This window comes from Cricetulus griseus, chromosome 5, assembly GCF_003668045.3.
Source record: "Cricetulus griseus strain 17A/GY chromosome 5, alternate assembly CriGri-PICRH-1.0, whole genome shotgun sequence".
Classification (NCBI taxonomy): Eukaryota; Metazoa; Chordata; class Mammalia; order Rodentia; family Cricetidae; genus Cricetulus; species Cricetulus griseus.
In genome coordinates this window covers 101381710-101398890 of record NC_048598.1, presented here as the reverse complement: position 1 = coordinate 101398890, position 17181 = coordinate 101381710, and the positions used below count along the sequence as shown (strand labels likewise).

At 53.2% G+C, this 17181-nt stretch overlaps 2 protein-coding genes across 4 annotated transcripts; both read right to left on the bottom strand.

The window, feature by feature from the left end:
- Positions 1 to 2174: 2174 nt before the first annotated feature.
- On the bottom strand, positions 2175 to 15336 carry Scamp4 (secretory carrier membrane protein 4). The gene is given in 8 exon segments (XM_035445798.1): positions 2175 to 3575; positions 4954 to 5071; positions 6479 to 6580; positions 7858 to 8014; positions 8173 to 8301; positions 8802 to 8849; positions 14326 to 14445; positions 14872 to 15336. Coding segments are annotated over 8 exon segments (1125 nt in total). The 5' UTR covers positions 15146 to 15336; the 3' UTR covers positions 2175 to 3398.
- Adat3 (adenosine deaminase tRNA specific 3) lies at positions 9977 to 14861 on the bottom strand. Of its 3 annotated transcripts, XM_035445797.1 has the most exons (3): positions 14326 to 14442; positions 14126 to 14162; positions 9994 to 11383 (listed from the first exon to the last, which is right to left on the bottom strand). In XM_035445797.1, exons 2-3 carry the CDS (start codon positions 14158 to 14160, stop codon positions 10312 to 10314), a joined length of 1107 nt encoding a protein of 368 aa, XP_035301688.1. In that variant the 5' UTR covers positions 14161 to 14162; positions 14326 to 14442; the 3' UTR covers positions 9994 to 10311. The 3 variants fall into 3 exon arrangements, with proteins under 3 accessions (XP_027275130.1, XP_035301688.1, XP_027275129.1); XM_027419329.2 differs by lacking the exons at positions 14126 to 14162; positions 14326 to 14442 and adding an exon at positions 14510 to 14861 and having other exon boundaries at positions 9977 to 11383; XM_027419328.2 differs by lacking the exon at positions 14126 to 14162 and having other exon boundaries at positions 14326 to 14443.
- Positions 15337 to 17181: the final 1845 nt, after the last annotated feature.

Genomic DNA, 17181 nt, shown 5'->3' with positions numbered 1-17181 from the left:
TGGGGGCAGGAGGGGCTGCCCTGCCAGAGTTCACCTTGTCTTAGGATGTGCCTGTAGGTGGCTTTTGGGAAGTTTCTGGACCTCAGATTCATCTGTAAAAAGCTGAGTTGGAATGAGCTGTCCATGTGGTTTCCTCTTTTTTTTTTTGTTTTTGTTTTGTTTTGTTTTTGTTTGGGTTTTCGAGACAGGGTTTCTCTGTGTAGCTTTGGAGGCTGTCCTGGCACTTGCTCTGGAGACCAGGCTGGCCTCGAACTCACAGAGATCCGCCTGCCTCTGCCTCCCGAGTGCTGGGACCCAAGGCGTGTGCCACCACCACCTGGCTGCGGTTTCCTATTGATGCCACTTTTTTTTTTTTTAAATGCCTGTCAGGAGTGTGCCATGCATTATTGATGCCACTTAAGTAATTGTTTTGCTGTATGTCTAGGAAGAGGGAGGCCATCACTGACTAGTGATGCCTGTTCTGTGCTAAGGGAAGAGAGCATCATTAACTGACTTATTGATGCCTGACTTCTGCACATTGGCTGGCAGATTGATTGCTAATGTCTGTTCTGTGCAAAGCTTGGAAGAAACCATCCATGCATCAATTGGTGGTTGGTGAAGTTTGCGTGGAAGGGAAGAGGCAGTATAGTTTTATCTATTTACCACCCTCAGAAATGGTGGACCCTGGCAGGGCAGCCCCTCCTGCCTCCAGATTCAGACAATTGTGATTCCATGGTTTTCCTTTATTTCCCCATTTTAAAGCAGTCCAGAGCTTTCTGAAGATTAGAGGCACAGTCCTAAACAAGTACTCTGGGAAGAAGGGTCCAAGTTAGCAGTCAGTGGTAGAATCCCTTCCTGGCTTCAGAGGTGAGTATGTTATGTACTTTGTCCCCAGTGTCCCCTCCAGCCAACAGGAAAGGTAAACATGACCCCAGGAAGTAGAAGTGAGAAGGAGGAACTGATAAAGAGCAGCTTTAGCAGCTTAGTGACAGCAGTGGACACGCCTGTGATCCCAGCACTAGGTGGAGGCAAGAGGATCAGGAGTTCAGGGTTATGAGAAGTCAAGAGTGCACCCCCCCCCCCACCCCCGTGTGTGAAGGCAGAATGGCACCATAACTGTAGAGTGTCCCCTGGTGTTTGAAGGCAGAATGACACCATAACTGTAGAAGACAAGAGTGGATCATGTTGACTTTATAAGTATGGGGTCACTGTCCCTACTCCTGTAAGAACTGTCACTCCTATGTGTGTATAGATACAAGCTTACAGGAAACGCTACAATCAGCTGGTGCCCTGTAGTAAGTCCCCCATATACAGGGCTGGAACACAAGCTTGTTTCCATTCTGTGGGACAGAACTCTTGAGGTCAAGGCACAGGGAGGTCTGGCCCCACTGTGGCCACTTTGTAGGGAGCCCAGCCCTGCCCACTCACAGTGACATGACAGTCAGTGTCCTTGGCCTGTAGACATACCACCCCATCTCTCCCTCCATGGCCCTTCCCACGGCAGGCATCTGTGCTTGGATCTCTACGTTTGTTTTTGGGTTTCTCTATCCCGGGCTGGCCTCCATCCACCTGCCTCTGCCTCCTGAGTGCTGGAAAGGCGAGCACCACCATTCAATGAATATCCACATTTTAAAGACACCAGTGTGTCTGGGAGCTACCCTAAACCAGGCTCACTGAAGTCCCTGCCAAGATCCCATTTCATGGGTGCTACTGAGAAGGGCCTCAGCATTGGGATGGACAGCAAAGACACAAGTGGACCGTGCTGGTCTACTCTAGAGCATGTCTTCTCATGATGCTTCCTTTTCACAGCTCTGGGCTCCTGGCCATCTTCTCTAAAGCCGTTTTGAGACAAATTCCCATGTAGCCCCAGATAACCCTCTTATTTTTGAGAGTGTGTCTCACCATGTAGGCTTAGCCAGCATGGAACCCAGAGATCCACCTACCTCTGCTCAGAACCCAGGTCAACAGCAGGCCATGATGGTGCTTGGCTGTCACCCCAGCCCTGGGCAGACAGAGGAAGGATTCCTGGAGCTCACAGGCCACCCAGCCTAGCTAGCCTGTGAGCTCCTCTATCAATGGGAGAATGTCTTAACACACAGTGGATGGCAATCTCTAGGCTCTACACATGCACATGGATGTGCACACAGGTGTGCATACACACAGCATATGCATTCCCACACCACAAATACAGGCCCTGCTGCAGAAAAAGAATTTATTTCCAGAATATTCTCACATTACAAAACCAACTATGGCATGTGGGTGCACATACCCACGGGTGGGCAGGGTGGAGCTGTAGGAGCTTGAGGGCATGTCCCCTATTGGGGGCACTGGGCTCCATCCCCACGATCATCTGAGATGATCAAGTTGCCTGCCTGCAACTCTATCCTAGACCCTCTGGGCATCCTGGGGCACAGAACAGAGGTAAAGTGCCTAAGCAGTTTGGCGGGACACCAGCAGAGGAGGGGCATGATCTTGTGGGGAGGCCTGGAGACTGCAGTGACTTAGCAAGTGGCATCAGTGGGTCACAGGAAGAATGCAGAGTCCAATGTTATCAGGGTACAATGACATTTCAAGATTCAGTTTGGATCTCCTGGCGAGGCCACAGCTGCCCCAGGAAGGCAGAACGGTGAGGGGAAGCAGGGTTCTCGCTAAGGCACAGATCTGTTCCTGGCTCTGCTCCCAGCAGATCAGGGGCCACCGGGCCTGGCTAGTCTCTGTGGCAGGGTGTGGGCTGCCATGCAGCTGAGCCTGTCTTTCTCCTCCCACAGAAAGAGGAGGAGCCTCCTGGAGCCAGATTTCTGGATGGTGGTGGGGACAGCAGACTGCCACTGCCACTAGGGACAGGACAAGGAAGCTGTAGGATCCTGTCACCGGAGGAGCACAGGGGAGGCCTGGATGGTAGAGCTGATGAGGCTCCTGTGTTCATCCACAAGTTCCCTGGGGTCCAACACTTGTCTCAGCAACGCAAAAGACAGGAGCTGGTGCTTGAGGCCACTCCTTGAACAAGCTGGGAGTGGGGCAGTCACATAGCCTGGCTCTGGTAGGATGGCAGTGCAGGGGGAATTCATTCCGCCAATAGTTTGGCTTTGTTGTGCAGACGTGATCCCTTCTAAGGAAGAGGAGGGGGTCTCTCTCTCTCTGGTCTGAGACCCTGAGAGTAGCACCTTGCACCTCCAGGGCAGAAGACTGTGGTGGCTCTTTACCCTCATTGTGTGTGTTCCCCAAATAAATATTTGATAATCTTTTATCCGGGTGTTTGTGAGCTTCCTTACTCCACCCACAGGGCAGTGCTTGCTGAGGGCTCAGGCAGGAGATGAACACAGGCCGAGGACCTCCTAGGACCTCAGGGAGAAGCATGGGCTTCAGGACCAAGGGTGGTGGCAGGAGACAGAGCCATGTTATTGAGGCCAGCCAGATGCCTAAGGCCACTGGCCTCCACTGGGATAGCTGGGGACAGTGGGGTACTCGGGTAGGTTATTCCCAGAGAAGCTGTTAAACTGGACTTCCCTTGATGGGGGATTCTTCCAGGTACCAGTGTTCCATTCTGTCTGTGCCTTCTGGAAGCTTCCCCCAGCCCCAAGGTAAATCCTATGCACCTGAAGGATCAGGGGACAAGAACAGAGAGCAGGAGATCAGGACACTGGCAGGAACAGAGACCCACTGTGAACCCTCAGGTGACAGTGCCCTGGGTGCTTCATCTCCACTCTGCTGTCCCCACAGCCCATAGGAAACCCCAACAAACAGCTTCTTCAGGGCCAAATGTGCCACCTACTGTGGCATCTCACTCTCACTAGTGTGTGACCTTTGACCATCTTTTTTAGGATCCTGAGGAAGAAAAGGGTGATAATGCAGAGAAAGATAGTGTATACCCCTCATCTCAACACTCAGGAAGCTCAGGTAGGAGGATCAGGAGTTTAAAGCTAGCCTCTGCTATATGAGGCTTAAAAACAAACAAACAAACAAAAACAAAAACAAACCAATGGCGGGGGCGCACAACTTTAATCATAGCATTCAGGAAGTCAGAGGCAGGCAATCTCTGAGTTCAAGGCCAGCCTCATGTACAAAGCTTCAAAGCTATACAAGTCCTGTATCGAAAAAAAAAAAATATATCCTAGTGTGTGATATTCAAACAAAATCCTGCAGAGGTCCTTTTTCTCAGGGTATCCCTGGCACTTGGGGAGTATGACCCTGTGTGCCCCAGACAGGGCTCACTTGGGCCTCCTGGATTATGTCTGTCAACACTCCTAAGAACCTCAGGGTTCCTGTAGATAACATGCAGCTCTGTGGATGTGGGCTGCCCACTCTTAGACACATGTCAAATGGAAAAGTAGCTCTAGACTGGGCAGGGCATTGGCCTGGCACTCACAAAGTCCTGGGTTCATTCTCTATGAAACAAAAAGGCCTTTTAAGAGGTTTCTGTTGGGGCTGGAGAGATGGCTCAGAGGTTAAGAGCACAACTGCTCTTCTGTAGGTCCTGAGTTCAATTCCCAGCAACCACATGGTGGCTCACAACCATCAGTTATGAGACCTGGTGCCCTCTTCTGGTGTGCAGATGTACATGGAAGCAGAATGTTGTATACGTAATAAATAAATAAAATATTAAAAAAAAAAAAAGAGGTTTCTGTTGCTCCCCCAGGTGGCTCTTCCCCCTACACAGCCATCTTTGGGGCTCCCCCAGGCAGAGCTGCCCCTGTGGGGTACTTGGCCTGAGGCTCCTGCCCTCTCCAGCAGGCCCTCTCCCAAGAGCCTAAACTGCTGGTCTCAGTGACATTTGTGACACTCAGTCCTTGCCCTCCACCAGTATCTGAGGTATGCAGAGCAGAGGCTCAGCATCTAAGCAGAGGTTCATGTGTCCTTCCCAAACCCTGTCCAGGTAAACCACAGTCTTCAGCTGAAGAGATGGAGTGTTGTCTGTGATTGACGTGAAAAAAAAAAAAAGACATTTAGGATGGCGACAAAGACCAGTGGACTCACCTTCACAAGTGTGATGGCCAGCATGACAGCAGACAAGGAAAACATGATGGCTGGGATCAGCATGACCACAGCAGCCCCAACATTGACCCCAAAGAATCCAACAGCTGCCATCCAGCCACTGCAGAGTAAAAGGGATGGGAGACAAGGAGTGAAAAGGGCTCAGCATACCACAGAAGTGCCTGCCTGCTGTCCTTCATATGCAAAGAGCTCTGACAAATCAATAGGGAATTAGGCCTGATCGATCTCCTTTATATACAGAGCTCCAACAGATCATCAAGAAAAAGATAACTTTAAAGGAGCCAGGTTCAGTTAAGGACCAAAAGGTGACTGATCAATATAAAATGATGGTCACGACAAACTTAAGTTTCAGTTCACAAAACCAAATACAAAACAAAAAAACAAAAACCACATTTCAAGAAAGTATTAAGGTAAGGCCTGGCTGACTCCTACAGGTCATTATAGCATCTTTCATTCTCCATACTATCTTTAAATGAACCAAAACTCAAGAGACTAAGTAAGTGGGATTTAGTGGGACACACCAGGCTCTCTGAGTAGTCCATCCATCCTGAGAATACCACCTGCCAGTCTGAGTCAGGTGCTAGTGGCATGGCTGGGTGACAGCCCACTCAAAGTTTACAGACTCCAGCTACCAGGGAGGTAGTAGGAGGGCGTGGTCCTATGGACTTTGACTAGGACACAAAAGAAATGGAGGCCCACACCACATCAACTGAGCAGGGCTCATAGGGGCTGTAAGGGACTGACCCAGGCCCTCTGCATATACCTTACGGTTGTGCAGCTTGGTGTTCTTGTGAGACTCCCCATAGGGGGTGTGGGGGCTGCTCTGACTCTGTTGTCTGTACTTGGGAACCTTGTCCCCCTTCTGGGTTGCCTTGTCCAGCTGTGACATGAGGGTTTGTGGCTAGTCTTTTCTGGAGGTTGGGGGAAGGAGAGAGACAGGGTTCCTCTGTATAACAGTTCTGTCTGTGCTGGAACTTGACTGGCCTCCAACTCCGCCTCCCAAGTGCTGGGGTTAAAGGTGTGTGCCACCACACCCAGCTGTTTCTACCTAGTCTTACTGTAACTTGAAATTCCCTTTGGTTGCTAGCCCTGGTATGCCTGCTCTTTCTTTCTTGAAGGGAAATGGAGGAGGAATGAGTAGATCTGGAGCGGAGGGTGGGAAACCTGATTGTAATGTATGAGGAAGAAAACAATGGAGGCCCTAGCACTGTGCACACGCCTCTATCCCAGAACCCAAGTTCCAGCCCAGTCAAGGCTACAGAGTGAGACCCTCAAAAAAAGAGATGGAGGAAGGACCTAAACATGGGAACGGAAAGTGACTGTTCAAGGCAGGCTTGGGCAGCAAGGCAGGGTGCCCTTCTAGAAGAAAGGCAGTACGGTGGGGTGGCAGGCTGCAGGAAGCCTGCAGCGAGGTCTTCATCTGTCCCTACAGTGAGGAACTAGCCAGCACCGTGCCACGCTGGTGGACTCGCACACGCACACACACGCGCCTGCTGCTGTTGCTTACCATACTCCCCAGCCTGAGAAACTGATGGACTGGATGACCGTCACGACGAACTGTGCCCCGAAGATGAAGAAGAATGTCATGAAGTTAAAGGAGCTGTCAGCCCTGCAAGGCACACAGTGAGTGGGGAGGGTGGGCGTCAAGTTTCCCTTGTTCTTGACGGACTTATTGACCAAAATTACTAATTCCCTCCCTCCACTGAGCACTTAGCCTGGGCGTTGACCACACAGGGACTGTGTGGGGAGACTTGAAGTCATGGAGTTGATAAAGCCCAGATACCCCAAGGGCAAAGGGACAACCATCAGGCTGCTTGTGGGAGTGTGAGGTGGGATGGCCCCTGCTCTGGTGGCTTGGTTGAGCAGGCACCAGTCGTCTATGTGGAGCCCTCCTGGCCTACCCTACCCTCAGTCTAGCTCAGACACACTTGCCCAAGAAAGGATGAGCCAGCTGAGGACAGACAGCTGAAGATGAATGATGGACACACGGCAGCAGGGACCATCTATTGGAGTATTACGAGGCCATGAACAGGAGCAAGGCTCTGACATAGACCATAGGGAGGGACTTGTGCTCAGAGAGACAAATAGAGAAGGCCACACAAGTGTGTGACTCCATAATAGAAAATGTCTACAATACACACATCTAGAGGCAGGAAGTGGATTTGTGGAGGCTGGAGTGGGAAACTTGTGGAGAATGGTTTCCTTTTGTGTGATGGAATCTTCTAGAAGCAAGCACTATCAATGACTAAACCACTGCACTACAACACCGAAGTAGGTACACTGTGGTCAGGAAACCATAGTGCAGGAGACGTCATTAAAACTCAGCACAGGCCAGGCGGTGGTGGCGCAAGCCTTTAATCTCTGCACTCGGGAGGCAGAGGCAGGCGGATCTCTGTAAGTTCGAGACCAGCCTGGTCTACAAGAGTGAGTTTCAGGACAGGCTCCAAAGCCACAGAGAAACCCTGTCTCGAAAAACAAAAACAAAAAAACTCAGCACAGAGTAAGGACAACAATGATGGCTCAGTGAGCGCCCTCAAAACAGGAGGTACAGGCTTGCAACCCAGGGAGGCTGGGCAGGGGCACTGTGACCAGACCCTACAGTGAGACTCTGCCTCAGAGCACCAAGGGGGACATAGCTTGGCTAGCACTGCTTGCCTGGTGTCTCATGTCCTGGCCTCTGTGGCCACCAGGCCCAGCAACCTTGAGACACCAGCTGTCTGTGGCTTGTGGTCACAGATTGCTGACTACACTAGACAAGTGGAGGAAGCCCATCCTGGACAGGCCGATCCCAGCTCCCCAGAGAGCACAAAGCACAGCCTCCATGGGTCCCGAAGCTTGCAGTGAGCCAGAGGCTTTGTGGCCTGACGGCCCCTGGGCCAGGCTTACCGGAAGGCCTTATACGAAGGCAGGAACCAGCACACATAACTGCAGGGAGTGAAGAGAAGCAGCCAGAGCATAGCCAGGCCGAAGTTGGCCTGTGTTCCACCTGCAATCCATCAGGCCAGGCAGGCCACCAGGTTCACACCCAGAGTGGCACAGTAAACTGGAAGGGGACACAGGTGGGAGAAGAGTAGGGTAAATCACCAAGGACTGCAACAGGCCCAGGGGCCCTCGCTAGCAGTGCATTAAGGATGAGCCTCATGTCGGGACCAGGGCTGGGCCACACTGCACTGCCCTCAGTGGGGACCCCCAGAGGCTCACACATCCACAGCTGGTAGATCCTCTTCACCAGCATCTGGTGCTCCACAGGGATCTCATCGGAGAAGTCCTGGTAGAAGCAGGGCTTCAGTGGCACGAAGCGTGGCAGGGGCGGAAAGTTATTCTCCTTTCCTACAGGAGGGAGACCACCCAGGCAGCCTGTTGCGGCCAGAAGCCAGCAGGAGCACCCTCCCTATACCTTAGCCCCTTCCTGAGCCACCAAAACTGGATAGGACACAGACTCTCGAAGGATCAGCCAGAGTCACACCCCAGAGTGTTAAGCGAAGCTACTAAGGAGTGGCCACATTGAGGGCACAGGCCCTAGGGCCGGCACCCAGTGTCTTGGGGTTGTCAGGCCCAGGCCAAGGAGGGCAAAGAAAGGCGGGGCAGCCAAAGCCCTCATCAGCTGCAGTGTACGCGGCACACATCCCCAAACTGTCTCATTTCAAACTCTCCATCTTCAAACTGGAAGATGCTGGTGGCTCTTTGGTGACCTGTGTATGCCCTGCTGTGGCAAACAAGGTCACAGGGCAAAAGCTGGGGAAGCCCAGGCCAGCTCTGCAACCATAGCTCAGGACTGCAGGGCTTGGGTGGGATTTGGGGACACTGCATGGGGAACAGGGTAAACTCACCTGCCATTTCTGTACTGGCTGACCTGCCACCCAAGCACAAGGGGCCACCTGAAAGGAGACTAGAATCAGAGCCTCTGTGGCCAACAGGCCCAGGAAGATCCTAACCCAGGCCACTGCTGCATGCTTTGCTGCTGGCTTGGTGGGTGTTGGGCCTGGGTGTGAGGCCACCTCACGTCCTCCCAACACTGTGACCCCACAGATGACTCCAAGTGCTGCAGACACACACCCCGGCTCCCATTCCCCTCAATCACCCAGAGAGAGAGTTCCCTGTCATGTGACAGCCACATGGTCACACCAGCTCTGGGTATGGAACTCACCTATAGGAGCCAGTAAGGACCCTGGCATAGCCCCAGAGGCACCTAACAGTCACTTTTCAGAGTAGCTCTGTCCCTAAGTGCCACCTTCAGGACATGGCTGGGTAAGTCCCCCATAGGGTTTTGGTGAGAAAGTTGCAAGTACACCCTGGTCTCCAAGTCCAGGCTCCACTCAGCCAGGTGCCACTAGATGGACATAGTCCCACAGAGTCTAATGATGGGCCACCTCACAACCCTGCCCCACCCTACTGGCTGCTCACCCGAGAAGTGAGGCCACAGAAACGTGTCTTCCAGGAAGGGCCCTGGCTTCCCTTAGAGGATAAAGGATGGAAGGACTATGTGAAGATGCAGGCAGGAACCCAAGCTCCACCCATGCTCTAGGCCGGGCCACACTCCTTTGTCCACATCTGCCTGGCCTCTCTGTGGACTGTCTGTCCAGCTGGGGCTTGGCCTCTTCTGCCTGAGGTTGGCAGGTGCATAGCAGCCCTGTCATCACTGGCAAAGCCCCATGTCCCCTTGGCCTGCAATGGCCCCCAGTTTCCTCAGGGTAGCTTGGTTCAGAAGCACTGTGCCAGGCAACAGGCGTGTCAGAAGTGCTAGCACCCTGCTGGGAGGCCTAGCACCCTACTGTACTCAGACTGACCCACCTCCCCAGGAGAGAGGGATACAGAATGGCCACAAACAGCCTGTGGGTGAAATGATCTCAGACTAACAGCTGTCCAGACATACTTGGAACCTTCCAGATTTCAGAGACAGGCAAGGGTGCCTCCTGCCTGGGCTGTTTCTGCCCCTAGAAACACCCAAAGTTGGCCGCATTCAGCAGGGCTGCTGCCCTCTGCTTCACAAACCACACAGCCTGACTCAGACACCACCCCAGCTGGGCACCTCGGTGCAAACGGGAACTCAGTTTGAGGCGTTTTATTTTCACACACGATGGCTGCTCCCTGCTGGAGCCTGGAGGACTATGGGGACTGTAAGTCAGCCATTGGGCTTGTAAGCAGGGTTGAGCCTCAGGGCTGGTCACTGCAGCCAGCAAAGAGGCCACTGTCTCAGGGCTGAGAGGCCTCACACGCTGACACAGGTGGTCAGTGTCCTTAGACAGACAGAGGGTGTGACCCCAGGGGCCCAAGGCCATGGAGCTGCAGGGATGAGGGCTGGCCAGGAGCAGAGCAGTCCGGAAGCAGAAGTGACTAGGCCTAAGGGTCGGGATCCAGCTGGCGGCACTGGTCCTCAAGGATGCCACGAAACACCTGGAAGCGGTGGTTGAGGTCTGGCCGTGCATGGACACGAAAGCGCGTACCCAGGGCGCCATCAGGAGAGGACGCCCCATAGAAGACACGCTGGATGCGGGCGTGGACGAGGGCCATGGCACACATGACACAGGGCTCACGAGTGATGTACAGGTCATAGCCGGTGCACACGTACGGCATGCCATCATCGTCCTCGTCCAGCTTGCGCACGCTGCCAGCACGTGCACCCTGGGGGGTGGTGGCCAGGGTGAAGGAGCAAGTCGGGTGCCGTCTGAGGTCGCAGGTGCCACGGCCCTGCCCCTGGGCCACCAGGTCGATGCATACCATGACTGCGTGCAGCAGGGGGCTGGCCACATCGCTGCAGTCATGGCCAGTGGCCAGCACGCTATCCGAAGCTGGGTCTACCACTACAGCACCCACCGCCCGCAGACCCTGGCCAGCTGCCCTCTGGGCGGCACGCACTGCCCGTTCCATATGGCTCTGCATGGCTGCTCGCGCCTGTGCAGAGAAGAGCTGCCCAGCCAGTGCGCTGGTCACCTGCTTGTCCTCGTGGAAGGACGTGGGCCAGTGGGCCCGCGCCTCCTCAAATTGGCTCCGGGTGAGGGGCGGCCGGGCGGGCACGGGCACCAGGAAAGGTGTGCCCAGGCCACGGGGGTCCACAGCCGGCCTAGGGAGGAGCTCAGCCAGCGAGCGTGGGCCCGCAGAGGGCCCTGCCAGGCACAGCAGAAGATCCGATGCGTGGGCGCCGCCGGCACTGCGACTGGGGCGCACCCGCTTGAGGTGGGGCTGGGCTGGAAGCGGGTAGATGGCAGACACCTCCCGGAGGAGGCGGGACGTCTGGCGCTTGTCCAGGACTGGCGCAGCGTAGGCCAGCACCAACTCCACGGCCCCCGATTGCTGCTCCGACAGGACAGGGAGGGCTTGCCATTGAGCCGTCTCTTGCTCCTCACTTCCAGCCTTCTCAGGCTCAGGCTGCTCTGCGGGGCCCGAGGCAGGCTCCATCCTTAGCGGGGTTCGACTGTGGGAGACAGAGATGGGACTGGAGCGTCATCCCTCAGCTTCAGTGGGTCAGGGGGTCTGTCCTGGGATTCCGTGGGACCCGCCAGGCCCAAGAATAAGGAGTCCAGAGTGCCAGGTAGAGTCGGCTGACTCCCGGACTGCACAAGACAGAAAACTGTGCCGGGCTCTTCAGGGCTCTGACAGTCCACGTGCACGCGACAGACGCCATGTTGTGGGTAGTGTGGAGACAGGCATTCATTACTATCAAATTCTGAACCCATCCCAGCAGCCCTTGCCCTGTTAAACCAGGTCATTGTTATCCCAGGAGGTGTAGGCCAGGGGAGCAGGAGTTCATGGTGACTTTGAGGTCACCTTGGGCTACATAAAACCTTGTCATTGGTGGCACATGTCTGTAATCCCAGCACTAGGGAGCAAGACCGATCTCTGAGTTTCAGGCCATCCTGGTGTAAAGAGTGAGTTCCAGGACAGCCAGGACTACACAGACAAACCTTGTGTTGGAAAACCAAAAACCAAAAAAAAACCTTATCCCTAACAAAAAACCCATGAAAGCCAAAACCCAGTGCTTGGCCCCTAAACAAGCCCATGGTCACCCACCCATAGACAACTGCTTCTCTATCTGTACCTCCAGAGGTCACAGGTCTGGTATAGGCTGCTGACAGACTCTGGCTGACTTCAAACCCCAGGTCTAATGAAGAGAAACAGAAATCTGCCTGCAATCTGCAGAGTGGATCTGCCTTGTCCAGTCCACATGAGAAGAGCCCCATGGGGCCCTCAAAGTCAGCCAGGTGAGACCTTTGGAGGGTGTGGCCACAGCACAGATAGTTCCTGGCTATGGCCACAGGGCTGATGGACAGTATCATTCCAAGCTGCTCAATGTTCCATTTTCTACAGAGTAAATGGGGTGGTGGTGGAGTGCAGGACCCCCCCCAAAAGTATAAACCTCATACTCACAATACACCTGACCCCAGGTGGCTTCTATGGGACATGCTCACCTTGGTCTACCGAAGGGTCACAGAAGACCAGAGCCAGACATATACCCAGTGGCACACACTTATGCCAGCACTTGTGGGACACAGGCAGGAGAATAGCTGTAAACTGGAGCCAGCCAGCCAGAACTGCATGGCAATACCCCCACCTCAACCATCTGTACCCCCAGAAAAAGGCACCAGGTCTAAGATGTACCCCAAGAATACAGACCCTGCCAAACAAGGCAGGCATGTGGCCATGGCCCATCCCACTGTGAACTTGTACTCCAGGGTATGGCCTGCCTGCTGCAGTGGGCTAACCTAAGAACCTGCCTGTCAATGGCACCTGAGCTTTGCTGTCCCAGCATTCAATGAAGCCTGAGCTGACAGCCAACACCATTGCTACCCTATGACACACAGGAGAAAAGCCAGGCTCTGAGAGGCACCCAGTGAGGGCTAGGCTGTGGGAAAGGGATACTCTCAGCCCTCAAACACTGCTTCTCATTGCTCTGGGGTCACAGCTAGCCAGGGCAAGATGGCAGGTGCCAGACCTGAGGACAGCAGCCCCACAGCAGGCTTCACACACAGACCACCTGCCACCCGGTTCTTTGCTACTGAACCTAGTCACCATCTTTACATCCTCAAGTCACCAACTAGGCTGGACTGCCACTTCCCTGCCCCACTGTGCCAGGCAGGCTAACTGCAACCTATAGGCAATGATTAGGTTCACACATTCTTCACAAGGGCTCAGAACAATCATCAGAGCACTGCCTGGAACTCGCCAGGGAGGAGGCTCATGGTGTGGTTCAATGATGGCAGGAACTTGCCTGCCATGCTCAAACCCGGGAGTTACAAACAAAGCAACAAACAAACAAACCAGGAAGGAAGGAAGAAAGGAAGGAAGGAAGACCATGCAAGGTGGTTTGCAGGGCTGCCTGTAGTAGGCTTTTCCGCACTATCCAACATTACACCCCATGTCCTGCCACCCCTGCTGGTGTGCACTTGGCTATGGGAATAATCTATGTGATGGACTAATGTGCACCTATTAGCTTTCACAGCTTACCCGGGCTGCCCAGGTCAACATTGGAACTATTGGCTAATGACAACTACACGTGCCCCTAGGAGCCCTAACACTAGGAAGGTGCCAGGCATGTCTGAGAGCCTGTTGTCACCATGGCTGCCCTTGCACAGGCTCCATGGCAGGCAGAGCCCATGAGGGGCCATGGTGACATCTGGCCTTCCCAGAGCATATACCATGCCTACAGTCCCCACCACAAAGCACCACTGTCTCCAGGGCATTAGACAAAGTCTCTTTTGTCCCCTCAAGGCTACAACAAAATGAGGGACACAGAAATAAGGTTGCCTTGGGGACAGGCAGTCTGGGTTTACAGACCTCTGGGAAGGAGTTTAAAAATTATAGGATGGTAGCCAAGGCTGTGGCCAGAGGGACCCTTCAAATTGACTGCTTTCAAGGCCTGTTCTATATGCCTGCTTTCTTGTTTTGTTTTGAGAGAAGGTTTCCCTGTGTGGCCCAGGCTAGACTAGAGCTCAGCATGAATATCGGGCCGACTTCAAACTTAGTCATCTTCATATCACTGCCTCCCACATGTTGGGATTGAAGAGGACACCAGCATGAATGGTTCCCTTGTTTTAGGTGTCAGGTTGAGTACTGTGGGTCAGCTCCTGCCCCATGTACCAGACAGGGACCTGGGCCCGCCAGACACTCCCTACAGTGGCTTATAAGGTCTATCACTCTCTGAGGGTCCTCAGCATACCCAACTGGGTCCAGGGTCCGGCACATAGGAACCATGGCTGTAGAGAGAAAACAGCATCACAGTGTCAAGTCTGGAAGCACAGGCCTGACTCAATGAGCCACTCACTGGGCAGCAGGAGGTTGAGTTCCAGGCCATAAAGCAAAACTTTCTAAAACAAAAATTAAAAAGGCCTGGGCGGAGCTCAGCAGTGGAGAGCCTACCTTTTATACAGTGAGGGGGCTCAGGAGTAGAGTCCTGCCTGGAATCTGCTACTGAAGGGAGGGGACGTGGATCTGCAGCACAGTGCCCGTCTAGTATGTCCAAAGTCCAGGATTCAATCCCTGGTACCAACAAAAATACCAAGAATTCCCATAAGATACCATAGCTTAAAGGAAAACTGCACACCTGCTGTGAAGTTGACGAATAGACAACCCTGAGGCAGGGGACTAACTGCGATGACCCGAACAGACAACCGGAAGCAACTGGAAATCAGAGTTTCCGGAATTAGAAGGGTACACGCGTGCGCAGCAAACGGACGGCGTAGAGTGCAATAGGTACAAAGTCTCTACGCATGCGTACTAGCGTTGACTGCTCGCACACGAGCACGCCCACCGCCTCCCGGGACGCGCGCGACTCTCCCTGAGCCTAAGTGGTCGGCCCCGGCAACGCCTTCTTTCCCTGTTCACCGCCCGGGCCAAGTCGCCATCCCCGCTGCCTGGTGGCGGGTCAGGAACGGCAGAAGCCGAGCCCCTGCGGCGGCTGCTCACCTGAGGGACGCCCGCGCGAACGCCATGCTTCTCCAAGTCCTAGCAACCGGGCCGCCCCGCCTACCCCGCGGGGCACGACGGGAACGTACTTCCGTGGGCGGGGCCTGATGGAAGCGGAGACTTGACTACGATTCCCGTCAGGCCGCACGCGTGCCTGGTCACTCCGCCTGTGTATCTGGGGGCCTTTTTTTCTTGTATCCTGCAGGGCCAAAGAACGGTATTTCCTGTTCAAGATCCTCGGATGGGTGACGGAAACTCGGACCCTGCTTGACATTTTGAGGCATCCACAGAGAGAGACTTGAGGCGGAAGGAGACTCTCTACATCTATAGTTAGTCAAAGAGCATCATCTGTTCTCGGACTGCAGTAAAGTTGCCATGTTGCCGCTGAACTGTCATCCGCACTGCCTGGAAGGTGACTGTGGTCCTTTTTCTCATCTGTACAGTGGATGAAGTCTGTGGACTCTTGAATAAAACTTGGGACTCAGGCTGTAGCACGGTTTGTAGAGAGTTTGCCTGGCATCCAGGAGACCTGGGATTCCATCCACAGCGCTGTTAGTGGCACATGCTGGTCATACCAGCACTCTGGAGGTTGAGACAAAGTTTTAGAAGTTCAAGGTGAACGCCGGGCTTTGGTGGCTCACGGGAGGCAGAGGCAGGCGGATCTCTGAGTTAGAGGCCAGCCTGGTCTACAAAGCGAGTGCCAGGACAGGCTCCAAAGCCACAGAGAAACCCTGTCTCGAAAACAAAACAAAACAAAACAAAAAAGAAGTTCAAGGCGGTGGTAGTGGTGGGGGCTTTAATTCCAGCACTCTGGAGGCAGAGGCAGGTAAAGTCCCTGTCTCAAACAACAACAAAAGTTTTGGGGATGTAGATGAATGACGAACACTTGCCTGCCGGCTGTGAGGCCCCGGGTTCAATCTCTGGCCATGCATAAAACAAAATATTAAAAAGTAAAGCCAACGGGGCTGAAGAGATAGCGTTTAAGAACACTGGCTGCTCTTTCAGAGGTCCCAGAGTTCAATTCCCAGCATCCACACGGTGACTCACAACCATCTGTAATGAGATCTGATGCCCTCTTCTGACATTAAAAAAAACATAAGTGAAACCAAGCATGGGGTTCGTGTCAGCTTATGAGGTATCTGCATGAACTAGCTGAGCCAGGAGGATCACACACCTTTAATCTCAGCACTCTAGATCCGGAGGCAGAGACAGGCAGATTCCAGGCCAGCCAGGACTACATAAGACCATGTCTTGAAAAAAAAAGCAACAACAAAAAGAAATAAAATTAATGACAAATAGTAGGGGCTGGAGGAGGGAGGGTTTAACATTAAGAGCAGGCAATAATTTTTAATTAATTGTTTTAAATAGAGTCTCATGGTGTAGTGTCCCTGAGACCCTCCCAGTGCCCTTCTTCCTCCGTGGCTCAGTGATGGTGAGATTTCATGGGGACCTCATGGAGTGGCCAGGACTAAATTACAGACTGCCTGGCTGAACTGTGACTGGCCAGGAAGGTAGAAACTGGCACCAGAGAACCTGGATTGGCTAACATCTGAAGGGTCAACTTATTTGCAATCTTCTTGGCCTGTCTGCCAGGACCTTTCTGGAATAAAGAGTATCTTATGACCAGCTATCAGACCAGAGTAGATCCAACAGGATTAGTTTATAGCTGATTTCAAGACAGATAACTGGGAGATTACTGTGGCTGTGACCTTTGTCAAAAAGCCAGAATTCTTGGACTTCCAGGGGGCCATGAGCCAAGGGACTCTGAAGGAAAACTAAGAGTTTTGGGTCATTACACCAGAACAAAGTCATCAGGACACCCATGTTATTTATTTTACTATTTTTTGGCTGAGCCCAGACCCTTAAAATGTTATGTCAGGCTTAGAGAGTGGCTTGGCAGTAAGGAAACCTGGCTGCTATCCCAGAGGACCCCAGTTTAACTTCCAGTACCCACATGGTGGTTCACAACCATCTATAACTTCAGCTCTAGGGAATCCAATGCCCTCTCTAGCCTCCATGGACACTAGGCTCCCATGTGGTAGACAGACAGATGGATATGCAGGCAGACACTTATTTTTTAAAAAACTATTTTATTATTTTATTCTACGTGCATTGGTGCATGTATGTCTGTGTGAGCATGTCAGATGTTGGAGTTACAGACAGTTGTGAGCTGCCATGTGGGTGCTGGGGATTGAACCCAGGTCCTCTGGAAGAGCTGTCAGTGCTCTCAACCACTGAGCCATCTCTCCAGCCCTTGCAGGCATACACTTATATGCATAAAATAAATATAAACAAGATGCCTGTAGTGGT

What these genes read in the sequence shown, in the direction of transcription:
- Adat3 (XM_035445797.1), bottom strand. Translation starts at nt 14,160, where the DNA reads ATGGTTCCTATGTGCCGGACCCTGGACCCAGTTGG. An exon ending in CGGACCCTGGACCCAGTTGG is followed by an intron (nt 11,384 to 14,125) that starts GTATGCTGAGGA and finishes TGTCTCCCACAG; the next exon opens with TCGAACCCCGCTAAGGATGG.